Source organism: Lolium perenne, chromosome 7 (genome assembly GCF_019359855.2).
Source record: "Lolium perenne isolate Kyuss_39 chromosome 7, Kyuss_2.0, whole genome shotgun sequence".
In the NCBI taxonomy this organism is placed as follows: domain Eukaryota; kingdom Viridiplantae; phylum Streptophyta; class Magnoliopsida; order Poales; family Poaceae; genus Lolium; species Lolium perenne.
In genome coordinates this window covers 59258513-59273202 of record NC_067250.2, presented here as the reverse complement: position 1 = coordinate 59273202, position 14690 = coordinate 59258513, and the positions used below count along the sequence as shown (strand labels likewise).

Below are 14690 nucleotides of genomic sequence, written 5' to 3'. Positions count from 1 at the left end.
TACTTTAAAAAGGCCATAAAGACGTGGTAAAACTAGGTACTGCCTACTGGTCATTGTTGCTGACGAGGTCGATGAACTCCGGTGTCGACCATGGAAGCTGGTATGCCGGCGGTGGAGGAGGTAGGGCATGCCGCGGCAACTGCAGCCAGGCCGTCGCCTGCGCAGGAGGCTGTGGTGAAGGTGGCCACGTATCCCAGGCCAGAGCATCAGTCGGCACACCGTCGCTGGAATGCGTCGGCGTGGCTGGAGGAGTCGCCGGCCTCCCCCGCGCGAGCGCGGACTCGCGGAGCTGGATTGCGAGTCTGTTCCACAAAGCGAGCTCGTTGAGCTCGTCGAGCTCGCTATTGGCCAGTGCCATGGCAATGGCATCCTCCTCGGTAATGTCCGGCGACTGGGTCTCCGGATCCCACGCCATCCCGTCGTCGTCATGGTCGTAGTCTGCGCACTCCGCGTGCTCGTCCTCGTCCTCATCCGTGTCCTCCTGGTCGTTCTCCTCTTCTTCCGCGGCGATCTCGCGGTCAAAGTACTCGACGTCGCCGAGGTAGCCAACGCGGCGGCGCGCGTTGAACTCCCACGTCCCGAATGAGATCCAGTTGTAGGAGTTGAGCACGACGCCGGATTTTCCCGGAGAACCGGCGGCAAGATCGCTCGACGGCGGCGCACCTCGTCCCGACGCTCTCGGCCCTCGCGCGGCACGGGGACCGGCACGCGCCTGGAGTTGAGGTACCAGCCCCTCCAGGCAGGTTTGCGTCCGGCCATGGCACCGGCCGGTTTTCCTCGTAAAGGCGGCGCACGAGCTCGATGCGGACGTACCGCCCGACCCGTGGATTCTTGCTGGACCGCGAGCTGCTAGCCTCTTGGTCGTTCTTTGTCTTGCGGAACGGCCAACATTTCTTCTCCATGCAGTCGGTCGGGTGGATAGTGTGGGCTCTGGCAATGGTGTGGTCGGGGAAATGGGCGCCGGCAACGTTCCTTTAAGAGGCTCGGACGCCATCTCGCCTTCAATGTCCTGCCACTATGACGCCGCCCAGCAGCGCACGCTCGCGGAAGCCGAGGCGCGCCATTAACGCGGCCCTGGAAAAGCTGCAGCGCGCCGCCCGTAAGTAATGGTGCGGAAGAAGAAACATCTGTGCCCTGCCAGGCGGGCCCATGCAAGGACCGAGCGGACGACTGCAGCGTCCGCAGAGACGCAAACCTGACGCATATTTAAACCATGTTTGTGTCGCTGCGAACGGCCCGATCACTGTTCGTCGCCCCGCTGGAGATGATACGAGACGTATTTTTAACCCGGACGGATGCAAACGGTCGCTCAGCGTATATTTGCGTCGCCCCGTTGGAGATGCCCTCGGCATGTGCGCCGCCCCGCGCATCCTTGAGGTAAACAAGCCATGTCCATGGCGCGGCCATGTGCAGCTGGAATAGGTTGCTCTCTGCGCTGCCCAGTTCGTTCATTTAATCACTCTCCTAGCACTTTGCTCAATGTGGAACATACTATTTCGTGTTTTTTCATTTCTATGTCATTATCTGCTAGCAATTATTTAGATCACATATAAAATTAGGGGTGTTACAGACATTTCACAAGTCAACACATCAAACAAACTAAATTTTCAGAAGCTAAAAAGAGTAGTAAGAACCGCCTTCTGCGAGCTTCTCTCCACCACAGATTTTTCCAACAATTTTACAAAAGCTAGCTTCTCTAGAAGTAGAACCTAAAAAGAAGGGAGCCACGCGTGACAGCTTAAGATTGCTTGTAGATGTTTAATGAAATAGATGAGATGTTTAATGAGATGGATACCTTGCATGTTGAGGGAAATCTTCTTAGTGGCTACGAACTACTTAGTTATATATAGAATACTCTATCCTAGGCTAACTCACGATAATGCCATATGTGTTCTAAATATGGGAAAGTTTAAGGCCAAGGGGATATATCCTTGCGGTCTAAGTGGAGAAGCTTGCAAGCACGGTTGATTTCCAAAAACCCGAGGGGCCCAAGTGCAAGACTACATCACGGCTGGTTTTGCACACATAATCGCGCGACGACCGACTTTAGCCTAAGTGTCAGGCGACCGACACCTAGCATAATCCTCCTCTATCCTTACAATTCTTCCACGAATAATAATCAGCAGAGCAACGTACAAACACAATATAGCATAACGTAGGTGCTGACATAGATAAAGATACATATGGTGCTCACCACACATCAATGATAGACAAATATAACAGTTGCACGGAAGTCCTGATGTTTTGGCTAGTGGCTACACACGGGAGGCAACGCCACATCGATCAGTCATATCCAGCCTGCGGACGATCCAGGTTCTCCATTCGGGTTCTTGTGAGAAGCTATGTCTTTGTTGTTCAGCTGGTCCATGTAGGACTGATCACTGATGATACCTTCACACGAAAATAATAATTCAATTAAACTATGGACTGATTGATAGAACAAAAATATTCCTCAATATATAAAAAAATATACTCAAGTTATGAAAATTCAAGTTTCTAGGAGAGGTTTACAAGCATATCATTGATAAGCACATACCCAATTTGCATGGTGGAATCATGATCCGGGTGTTGGAGGAATCCCGGATAGGGCTCATTGGCATGCCCACTATTTTGTCCTCCATCTTGCCAGGACATGTGAACTGCGTTCTCTTCGAGGATGCTGTCTTGCAACTGTCGTTCACAAAATAATTGGCATAAAATATATGTCTTTTCATGGTATTTAAAATTTTCAGTCAAGCATAGGCACGACAATTGTTGTTATATTACCTTCTTCCTCAAGTCTTTGTTTTGATCCTGCAGTTCTTGCTGCTGCAGAACATAATTTTAGTCAGTCATTAAACAAAAAATATCAACAGAGATGATGCAATTCAGCGTGATGATAATCAGAAGTTCATTCTTACCTTATTTTTCAGGTCAAATAGCTGGTCAGCTAATACTTGACTCTGCAAAACATACGACTTTGTCATACACGACCCAAATGACTGGTAGAATTATCATGCATGTGTAAATTTAAAGCATTAAACAATTATTTAAAATCTCATACAAAGAATCCTAAAACGATACAATTTTAAAGTTGTTGCAAGTAGATATTATTTCATTACAAGAAATAAATCAACTTAATGTTTCCGGCTACATGTGGCTTGTTGCTTCCAATATGGTCGTTGTACTCGGATAATTGGGCCTTGTGCATCTCCTGCGGGTAAACTGGAGCAGTATGTACTAGAAAAAAACATCTGAAACGCCGAACCTTAGCTTCCATAACCAGTGAAATTTCTTACCTTTCTTGACATGATATGCTTGAGGGATACATCTATTTGGTTTTCAATCTGATCAAGCTCCTTAATGCTAAGTGGACCCAGATCTTCACCGAGAATATTTCTAAGATATGAGAACGAGGGCTGGTAAGCTAGAGCAATATCGAAATAATAAGAGCATATGCAGAAAAAGTAAGGTTCGGCACCACATCTGAAGACTACCTTTGTGAACTTTGAAGGAATTCAACTCTGGTCTTTAGCTTTAAATATTCGTGGTAACTAATCTAGTTTCAACAAGAAAAGAACAGGTACAGAAATGTTAGGTCAAGTGATATAATACTGACAGTGCGTACATATCAACTTAACAGACCATGTTGGGTAAACAAATTAAGTAGTTCAAACGAAATGTCGTTCCAACAAACGGGAATATCTAGAAAATTTCAGAAAGGGAACGAACTGGAAGGTGGTGCAATGTTTAAGTTGAATCTAGCCTGGGACAACTTACTGAACATATAATGCTTATTTGCGCACACTGGTGAATTCTCAGTCCTCACTACAGACTCTAGATTTTTGGAGTTAAATATCTCGTAATAATGCTTCTCAATGGCTCACATAGATGTATTACGACGTACATTTTTTTTTGGCAAACAATTGTACAGTATGAAAAATTTGTCTCCTATCCCTCTCCAAAAAAGAACAAAATAATTTAAACCCTCAGGTATATACCCAAACATTATTTAATACATGTTTAAATGGATTCCACAAAATCCACGAGCAATTTTCATGGGCTAATGATGCACTTTTTATTTGTCCTATATCATTGTTAAATGTAACTCAAAAGAGGTCTTTTATCATTTTTTCCAAATTTCATAACAAAAAGTCAATAAAATATGCTACTAGCGATGCTGCCTTCTCTTCCGCTAATACCCATGGAAGAGGTGCATCTGATTCTCACGTGACGATTCATCGTTCTCAGACTCTATTGTATACGTTTCTGTAGACTAGTTGGAGTCTCACAATAGCCCATTAACTTTAAACGGTAATGCTCTTGATAATTATTATTATTGCATGGTCAACTAAAATAAACAATAGTTTTAAATCTAAAGGAAAAAATAATTTTTGACTAAGGTTGAAGAACATTCTTTTTCTTCAGCATAACAAGATATGCCTCGCGTGAAGGAAACATAAATCATCATTTAACCTTGAAGAGAGAAATGCAAGCCTTTGTCCAATATTTTTTTTGGTTAACTGTACGAAAATTATGGTCTCCAATGGCGAATTTAGTTAATTGCAATTTTTAGTGAAACTGATATTCGCCCCTTCCATCAAGATAGCAGTATAATTTGCATTACATTCAGAAAGTTGTTAAGAACTTGAGATGCTTACTTCGTTTTCCAGTGTAGGGTTTGCTTCGTGTGAGTTGTAGTTGCAAGTGCGGTACCTTTCAAGTGTTTTGTACATGCTGTTGACATAAGAAAGACAATTGATAAGTTTAACCATGTAGTACTGGATATGCAGAAAATGTAAAGGCAATGAAGTGATCGTTCAAGTACTGGACAAGTACAAAACTGAAATTCCAGGGTACTCTTCCATGGCTCAAAGCTCCATCATAAAGTGCTTTGTATGCATAATTGCATATATATCGTGGTGCAACGCTTGACCGGTTGAAGGTTAAAAAACACTAATTGATGCATGTCTATTTTCAATTTTTTTAAAATGGAGGAAAAATCGCCTCAGCTTCTGCATCTAAGGGATGCACACGGCTTTTTTTTATTAGATTATTCGCAACATCTTACAAGAGCAATACAAAGATCAAACTCGAAGCCACCTCTCTAAACCTACAGAGGGATGAAGGGGGGTGACAATACACCAACTCACATCATCCAAACAACCAAATGCCTTCCCAAGCCGCCCAATAGCACGTGAGAAGCACATCCAGTCAAGCAGACTCTCAGCGCACGCCAACACACACGCCACAGAAATCCTACCACCGTCTTCCTCACACCCATCTTCAAGAGGGATCACCGCATTGACCTTGCCAGACCTGCCGTCGATGTCACCATGACGCCAGACAACTCCACCATCCTGCACGTGTCCCACCACTCCACCAAAGATCCACCTCCATCCTGCCGCTGCTCCAAAAATGATGCCCCAAGAGGTAGAACGACGCAGGAAGCGCCAACATCATTCGATCCGGGAGACCCGGATCTAGGGTTTCCACCGGAGCAGCACGAGTGAGTAGCTGCAGACTGCGACGACGATGCCTTCAAGAAGGAAGCGACGCTTAACGCCGCCATCGCCCGCCAATCGTGGCACAGTTTTCACTGACAACTGCTAGTCCCCAACTCGGCAAGAGCCAGCGTAGAGGCCAGCAAAGATGATGCCTTCACAAGGGAACAACGCCAATAGCCGCCGCCATCATCCGCCAAGAATGATGTCAAGGCGCGGCTTTCACCGGTGGCCCCTTCACCGCTAGCTCGTCGTCGACTAGAACTTCATCGCCGGAGTAGACGGATCTCGTGATCCGCCACCCTAGCAACCAGACGACCACCTCTGGCGAAGGAGGAGGCCGCCACCACCATGCCAAGGACAGTCGCCCATGGCGTCGTCCTGCCTCGGAACGAACCCAGAACCTGCACGAAGCCGGCATCATTGTGACCGCAGCAGTAAGATCGCGGCCCACCCGAGCCCACCAGGACCCAAATCGGACCCGAACCACCGCCGCCCGCCAAACGATGGAGATCCTCTCCCTCCTCTGGTCGCCGCCGCTCCATGGCACCACCGTCGACAGCCCGATGCGGGTCGCCACCGCCGGAGACGCAAACCCGCGCCCCCACGGATGTCGTGGCCGAGGAAGTCCGCCGCTGCCGCCACACCTCCAGGGCTTTGCCCGGTGGCGCCTCAGGCGGCGGCGGCGGGAGGAGGGGAGCCGCTGGGGAGGAGGAGGGGAGTCGTATGGGGTCTGGGCGCTGTGCGGGCTTCAACCAATATGGTTGGCGTCCTAATAACATGATTTTTTTCGATAAAGGGAATATATTAATATCAAGAAGATACCAATTACACCCAGCCTCTGCAACAACGCACCACCCTAATGGCACTACGGATGCACACAGCCAAAAACAAGAAAAGAAAACTAAGAAATAAAAGTCCCGCTACAATATCTCGGGCCTAACAACAGCAATACATCCACCGCCAAGACAACACCTGAATTGCAGACTAGTCCCCGCTCTCAAAACAAATACCTCCACCAAGGACATTGCCAGGCACAACCAATTAAGGCCAGACCTTGGGTTTTCACCCTGAAAGGTAGGACTCTGCACTTCACCTGTGTTGTCGCCCCCACTTTCATACCGCTGCTGTGAAGCCCGAAACACCAAGCAAGTCCCTCAACATCGCAAAGACTTGAACCTCCCTTAGCTAGTCCTCCCCTCTGGCCTTCATGAAATTCTCTTCTTCCGACTTTCATCATGGATCCATAGTCACTTGATGTCAATCAAAGAAAAAGAGCTTCGCGCCGCTCCCTCCAGAACCAATCGGTCGGAATAAAAACATGGGTGCGCACGACCGAATACCTCCGATCCAACAAACTCCAGGCAAAAGCACTGTTACATTCATCGGCGGAGCCTTCCGGAACTCAACACTCCGGCCAGATCACGAGTCCAGGCCTCCGGTAGGTCCTCCTCTTCACGCAAGAGAGGCCCTAGGACCGCCGCCTTTATTCAGGTCGGACCCCCACGTCGGCGACCATCCCGGGCTGGCCACTCCAACCCACCACCGGCGACACCGACGCCGGCTTCCAAGCTCCTCCATCATGCCGCCGGAAAGCGGTGATAGATCGATGGATCCACCACCACCAACCGCAGGCCGACCCTCTCCGACGAAGAAGATGGCCACCTCCACCGTCGTACCCAAGGCTGCTTCCCCGGGCGACCTCGTGGCGCGACAGAAACCCGAGATCGCCTCCACACACGGCCGAGAGGCGGGGGGAAAGTGGCGCAGATCATGGCCTGGCTGCTGCCCGCCACCAGCCCCTCCGGCGTGCTGCGGTGAAGATCCGGCGGAAGGCAAGGGGCTGCCGCTTCTGGCCGTCGCGCAGAGGTCTGGCCGTCGCCGCCGCCCATCACCAAATCCGACCGGCCGCAGCGAGCGTCGAGGGATCCCGGTCGCCGTCCCAGCGCGGCAACAAGGAGAGGCCGCCGCCGCCGCCACGCCCCGCGGCCTTTGCCCGGAGGCGCTACCGGCGGCGGCGGCGGGGTGTGTTTAGGGTTTGGGAGGGGTGCACTCAACTGATCTACCGACGAATAATTCACCTAATAACATGATTAGAGATGCATAAGTGTCGGTTGTAATTTTATTACGGATTTTCTTGCTTGATGGAGCATAAACTAGCTGTAATGATATATTGGTACGTTGCAAGCGACCCCATACGATCCATGCCATTGGTTGTGTGTCTTTGGCTCTTCGCATCATGTCTTCTTGGACATTGAGTTCTTTATGTATAAGATGTTTTTCAACAGTTTGAATGATATAATGGACTTTTGTCCTAGGTCTGTGCTTAAGATTAGTATGCTCCAGGCCAAGATCCAACCATGTATAAGCGCTTGGCAGAGACTGAGTCTCTCAGTGTTAAACATGATATCCTTAGCTCCCAGAAATGGAGCTCCTTGATCCAAACTACGACACCCATATTGAGGATTCTCTACTTGTATGTGGGTCTAATCAACACGATAGATAGGTGAGAAACGGTCATGGATGTCTTCGTAGTGATGCTTGCCAGGAGGGAGGTCATCGGCGTTGATAAAAAAGAGGCAAACCTAGCTAATGAGATCCTTCCTCGACCTGGAGAAGTCGACCTGGCAGCACCTTTAACAGTAAAGGCACCGGTACCATACAATTCCTTCTCCATTCCAAAGGAGGACATGGACAACCGTGGAATATGGTGGTGTTTCCTTTCTATTTTCTTATTTGTATTTCACCTGCACTCTAGAAACCATAAGTGGTATCTTCCGCTACCACCAATTGATATCTTTGTTGCAGGCACCTATGAGTTCCCCCAAAGTCCGTAATGGAGGTTTTGATAGTAGTATATCGACGATGCGACAAATGTGGCAAATAGTTAGGGCAAAGATTAGTATCTAGTTGATGGAGATAGAGCATGACATTGCTTAGAATAAAACTTAAATAAGCTTGACATGTGGACCTAGGGAGCCATTTGTTCGCCAGTGCAATATGAGATGACTACAAAGCATGCTAAGCCTGACAACTAAGGATGGCAATTTTATCCTTCGGTACCAAACCAAAATATTCAGGGTGGGAGTATGCTTGTGTATCTGTGGGTAGCACCCAAACCTAATATTATTCACTACACATTGCCATCCTTACCAGCAACCCCGATGGAGGAATGCTAGCGTACTTTAGCTCTATGTTGGATTATAATAACCAAATTTAATTTTCCTAATCTTTTTTTTCTTCATATTTCACTATTTGGCTAAATTTTTTTTGTCCATCTCTTACATACATTGGCACAATAATATATAAAGAATAAAGTTCGACGAAAGCGGTGCAATCTCAACCCAGCCTAAGCTTAGAGCAGGAAACTTGAAGCGGGCTGACTCTGACGCCAAACGGCGTGCTCACATACGAAAGCAAATGCATTATTGTACCCTTGCACGTGCCAATATCAGTACAAGAATCGATATGCAAATTGCTCAGCTAGCCGTGTCCAGTATTTAGGACGTATAACAGCGTATCAAGCACCTAAAACGAGGATGAACCATAAAATTCTTCACCATGAAGTCATCCAAAGAGGAAATATCTTCATGAAATATAAATGAACGCCAAAAAAACTTGAGGGAGAAAAATCCCAGCAATAATCGTTTAGATATAAAAATGCATCCATTCAGTTCAGAGAGCCGAATAATGAGAACAAAGGGAGTAAGATTCTTTGTGGTGTGCATCGATTTGTAAAATTCACACATAAGCATCCTCTTGTACAATTGTAGTCAAAGGAAAAAAAAATATAAATACATGCATTCACTGTTTCCCGTCAACAACAAAAAAGTAATACTTGCTTTTTTATTGCATGAGATGATTGACACCTGACTTTCAATGGATGTTCAATGACGCTTCGGCTGTAAAGAGAGATATGTGTATATCTCCACGCTTTATACATGTATGAATGTCGACCATGCATGTGTCACGCGGTGGGGGAGCAATGTAGGCTGTTCAACGGCAGGGTTAAGCTTTTGTTACAAAAATATTCAAGACCTCAGCAATATATAATATTCAGAAACAATTTCCACCATTTTCTTAAAGTCATATTAATTTGACTAAATTTTACTTCAGTTTGAATCTAAGAGATTTCAAGATCATAACCCGATTCAAATAAATTTCTTGTATTTTGGTAGAGTGACACAAAGATTTCCGAGGATATATATAAAAATTAGTTTAGTCTTAAATTCTAGCCGAACTTCATTCGTGTATGTAATATATAACAAAATTTGAATAAAATTCTAACTTACGTTAAACTTAGAGCTTTTTCTGTAGGCCATTTGAGGGTGGCAGCTGGGCATAGTCGCATAGATGCCACCCAAAAGCGGAACCCAGGCCCGATACCCGTCATTCGGTTTGTTCGACACATGTGTCAAACTCCTATTTAAGGATGCGGCTGGGGTGCTCTTAGCCAATGGTGGCGGTTGTGGCTGGATAGAGTTTTTCTACCTACCATATGGGTGGTGGAACACGTAGATCGGGCCTTCGCTAGCCATACTCCACGATACATATTACAGCTTCTCTTGTTTCCTAGGCTGAAACCATAGATTATGCGTTTGTTTGTCACCCACAGTGTTGATGTGGGTCGCTTTGATGATAAGTCCCTTCTAAACCTCACAGATCCACATTTGTTATTCGCATAGAGATAATGTTCTGTTGGCTCCATCGTAGAGTCTACAATTAAATCAGTTTTAGATGTGTGTTTTTGTTTAGTTAACGATCTTGCAATGACATGTCCTTGTTTTCATTTCGCTTGAATGTTGAGTTTTTTTTGCGTTGTTTGTTGTTATCTAATGATTATGTGCATATGTTGTGGGCACAAATTTATTGTCTTTGTTGGTCACTTTTGTATACTACTACATAGCAATACCTTTCATTAAAAATGTTAATTAAATCACTTTTAAAATAGTTCAGACATACAATATTTTAACTAAGCACATAACAAGGATGTGGGATAAACTTTCCACTGTGAGGTCATTAATCCAAGACAACCGTATCTTAGAAATTTAGAAGAGAAGACCACCGAAACTTGAAGTACATGAAATGAAAACTTAGAATACAGAGCATGAGCGTGTATTTGATTCAAAGGATTTTCATAGGAACATTGGTGGATTACAATCCTTAGATTTTTTTTTTGCATTTCATTTGTTTAATTCGTATGATCAATTATGTACCATTTATTTAAGGTTTCCCAATCTCATAGGAAATTTTACATCCACACAAACCTTTTCGAAGGAATCATTTTTCTATGAAGCTATCGAACAATAAAAAATGTGTAGGATTTGAAAGGCCATGACATTGAAATCATGTGTCCTTTTACAATTATGCATTTGAAGAATCCTAGGAATCAAAGAAGCACTTAAAAATTAAAGTTGCCTGAAATAGGTGCAAATTCCACTCATTTTACCTCTATTTGTGATTTTGTGATATCATTTACCTTTTTTAATTTGTGTGCAACATTTTACCACAAACTTATGATTGTGAGCCAAGTTTTACAACCATTTTATTATTGCGGGCACTCCAGCACCACATGTCAAGCCGATGTGGATGCAAGTAAAGGTTGGAAACCTACCCGATGTCATTGTTTTCTTCTCATTGGTTATACCTGATCCGTTCCCCACCTACCCGCACCACAACCCGCTACCAACAAACCCATGAGTTAGCCGCACAACATCCCTAGGTCTCCTAGACCTACTCACCGACGTTGTCACTTTCAAATATGTAATCATATTTAGTTCTATGAGGAATGGGAATCCTGGAGTTGGTACATGTCCTGGTTTGGCTAAGTGAGATCAGCTGGATGCGGGTCGAGGTGCAAGTCAGACGCGTTAGCGGACCACAAGTTGGATGAAAACACAAAACTGCATGACGTCTCCGACTTGCTGTCTAACTCAACATCCATGCCAGCCTCACAGGTTGTTCGAGCTACAGAACCAAGGAAAAATGGTTAAATGGGATTAAACTTGACACGTTGTAACAAGTAGGGGCCAAATGTTCCTCATAAAATTAAATGTGGTTAATCAGTTTCATAAAATCACAAATATAGAGTAAAAAGTAGAATTTCCTCTTAAATATAAAAAGGGGTGCAAAAAATATATAGAAATGGAGTACATGTGGTAACATGGATTGATGGCAAGTTGAACGAGAGATGGATCGAAACTTCACTGTATTGCACCATATTTTACAGGATACAAAATAGAAAGTTTACATGACGTTTGTACTCCCTCTATTTTTGTTTACTTCACGTTTTGGCTTTAATCAAAGTCAAACTTTGCAAAGTTTAATCAATAATATAAGAAAAATATCAATATCTGTAATACAAAATACTTTTAATACAACAGTACACTTTATGACGATTCTAATATAATATATTTTATTTTATAGATGTTAATATTTTTTGTAAACTTTTTTTATCAAAGTTTATAAGTTTGATTTTGATTAAACCCAGAAGGCGGAGTATTTGTGAATGGAGATAGTAGCTGAACATGATTATCATTGTAAGTCTAGTTCAAGCTATGATGATACTTTTACCTCGGCAAGTTTAACTCCTAGAATGCAATCATCATTTTCTTTCAATCATCTTACTCAACTTCTCCACCCAATAAGAAATTTACTCAATTTTAGAATTAGTATTATTTTGTGTAACCGCAACCAGGATTGGCTTGCATGCCGCTCATTCATGCATGCACTGTCCACCTATCAGTTCATCCAGTAGTTCATTGCATGCAATCTGTGTTTCTTTTAATTTTGCTGACACGACGTAGGAGTACTGGAGTAGTAATTTAGTTCGGCGGTCAGACCACGCAACACCTAGAAGTACCACACTAGACGATTTTTCGGGGGAGCTGCTGCCTTCAATGGAACAGTAACCAATGAAACAGCAAGAAGGGCATCTCATTTTTACTTGTGACACATGCTAGAGCAATTTTGGCTCTAGATTGCTGCACGACCGCAACCGGCTCTTGTGATGTAGAATGATTATTCTGGAACTGCGATTTTTGAGTGAGTTTTGCAGAAAGAGAGATTTCTTCATGGGTTTGATGAGACAGAACTGATAGCTAGGAAAGAAAGAGAACATCCTGCAATTACCAGTAGTGAAACAGAATTCTCCAAAGATGGAAGGAATAGGCAGCAAGGAGAGATGGTGTTGGCTCATTTGTTCTTACTCATTGCAGCAAAGCGATCGATCCAAAACAATAATGGTGAGGTATACGTGCAGCAGATCAACTCTATGGTCTAAGCTCGAGAAATCTACACCAGGATCCATGTGGTAAACACATATTGGATAAAATCCTAATACTATATTACTATCTGGAGTATTATATAATGAAGTCTGTTTTATCTTTTTGCTCCCATAAAAAAAGCTTTGCTGACAGAAAGCAAAAAGGACAGAGGTTTATTTGGCCAGATCTTGACGAATCCGCTGCTAAATTGAGACCAAAAAATCGGTTGAAGCGACGATGAACAGATAAGGTCCAAAACCAAGCGAAGGGAACAAAGGCAAGATAGATCTATAGCTGAAAAAGTTGCTGATGTAAACCCCAGGCAAAATCTCTGATGTGATATCGCTAGAGCCCAGAGAATGGACATGATGAGCAGCGTTAGAACTTACTAAGACACAGTACGTACCACGAGGAGCTGGAGAACTCGAAGAGGCGACCGCGGCCGGAAAAGACGATGAGCGCGACCTCGGCGTCGCAAAGCAGCGAGAGCTCGTACGCCTTCTTGAGCAGCCCGTTCCGGCGCTTGGCGAACGTCACCTGACGGCTTATCTTGTTCTCGATCCGCCTCATCTCCACCTTCCCGCGACCCATCTTTCTTCTCCTTCTTCTTCTTCCTCCTCTCTCCCCCTTCCCCTCTCCTCTCTCCTGTTGCTTTACGAAGCAAGCAGAGGATGTCTGAATTTCCGATCATATGCTTTCTCGGTGTGCCTTTAAGTCCTGTTTCTCTTTCCCTCTCAAGAAATATCCATGTTCACCAAATATCTCGCTCTAGAAATGTCCCCCTCCACCAAATCTTTTTACCCCGGATCCCTAGCTTGGCCAATGGCCAATCGTTCGTGTTGTTCCGTCTTTCTCTCTCTTCTCTCTGGTACTGTACTTTTTGGAGTGGTGGTGGGGGTTTAAGGCATCTCCAAGGGGCCGACACATTTTGGACGCCCAAACAGACATTGTCATGGTCGAAATCGTCCGCGCGTTCGTTTGCGTCGAGGGTAGATCCAACGGCACGACGCATAATTTTTTCATTCATAAAGTCATAATTTACATTAACAAAAAACATAAAAAAGACCATAAAGGCGTGGTAAAAGTAGGTATTGCCTACTGATCGTCGTCGTTGACGAGGTCGATGAACTCCGGCTTCGGTCATGGAAGCTGGTACGCTGACGGTGGAGGAGGTAGCGCAAGCTGCGGCAACTGCGGCCAGGCTGTTGCCTGCGCAGGAGGCTGTGGTGAAGCACTTCTGCTCCGGTGCTCCTCCCCTGGAAAAAATATGGGCACGTAAAATACAATAATGGTGGAGATCTTTCCATAGATGTTCGTAAGAGGACTCACGATCATAATTTTGAGTGTAGGTCCACCGTCCGTACAGCCATGTACAGGCCGTATGGTCCGCCGTTGTGTTGTATCTCGTTTTATACGTATCTACGGTCACGTGCGTGTGCCGAAATAAAAAAATGCTATAAAGATCTTGCTTATGTGATCTCTTCTTTTTCCTTGCGCGACGTATACATATCGTATCAATATAGACAAGTATACATGGGCTAGACATGAATTTCGGCGGATCCAACATAGGAAAAAATATATCAACTATGACCCTTCAACTTAGTTTAGGGGGGAGCACCGGAGTAGCCCTCGTGGTGAAGGTGGTCAGAGATCCCAGGCCGGAGCAGCAGCCGGAGCGCGGTCGTTGGAACGCGTCGGCGTGGCCGGAGGTGTCGCGGGCCTCCCCTGCGCGAGCGCGGACTCGCGGAGCTGGATTGCGAGCCCGTCCCACAAAGCGAGCTCGTTGTTGGCCAGTGCCATGGCAATGGCCTCCTCCTCGGTAATGTTCGCGGCTGGGTCTCTGGATCCCACGCTGGCCCGCCGTCGTCGTGGTCGTACTCTGCCATGTCCGCTTTCTCGTCCGCGTCCTCCTGGTCGTTCTCTTCTTCTTCCGCGGTGATCT

General features: G+C 45.4%; 1 protein-coding gene across 3 annotated transcripts; it reads right to left on the bottom strand.

Annotated features, from left to right (window-relative positions):
- Positions 1–2146: 2146 nt before the first annotated feature.
- Positions 2147–13614, bottom strand: LOC127317365 (MADS-box transcription factor 1). 3 transcript variants are annotated; one of them, XM_051347925.2, is made up of 8 exons: positions 13155–13614; positions 4641–4716; positions 3477–3538; positions 3279–3378; positions 2901–2942; positions 2767–2808; positions 2531–2670; positions 2147–2381 (listed from the first exon to the last, which is right to left on the bottom strand). In XM_051347925.2, the coding sequence occupies exons 1-8, from the start codon at positions 13337–13339 to the stop codon at positions 2288–2290; spliced, it is 741 nt and encodes a 246-aa protein (XP_051203885.1). In that variant the 5' UTR covers positions 13340–13614; the 3' UTR covers positions 2147–2287. The 3 variants fall into 3 exon arrangements, with proteins under 3 accessions (XP_051203885.1, XP_051203884.1, XP_051203883.1); XM_051347924.2 differs by having other exon boundaries at positions 2147–2391; positions 2537–2670; positions 2767–2805; positions 13155–13612; XM_051347923.2 differs by having other exon boundaries at positions 2147–2391; positions 2537–2670; positions 13155–13610.
- Between the last annotated feature and the right edge of the window lie 1076 nt (positions 13615–14690).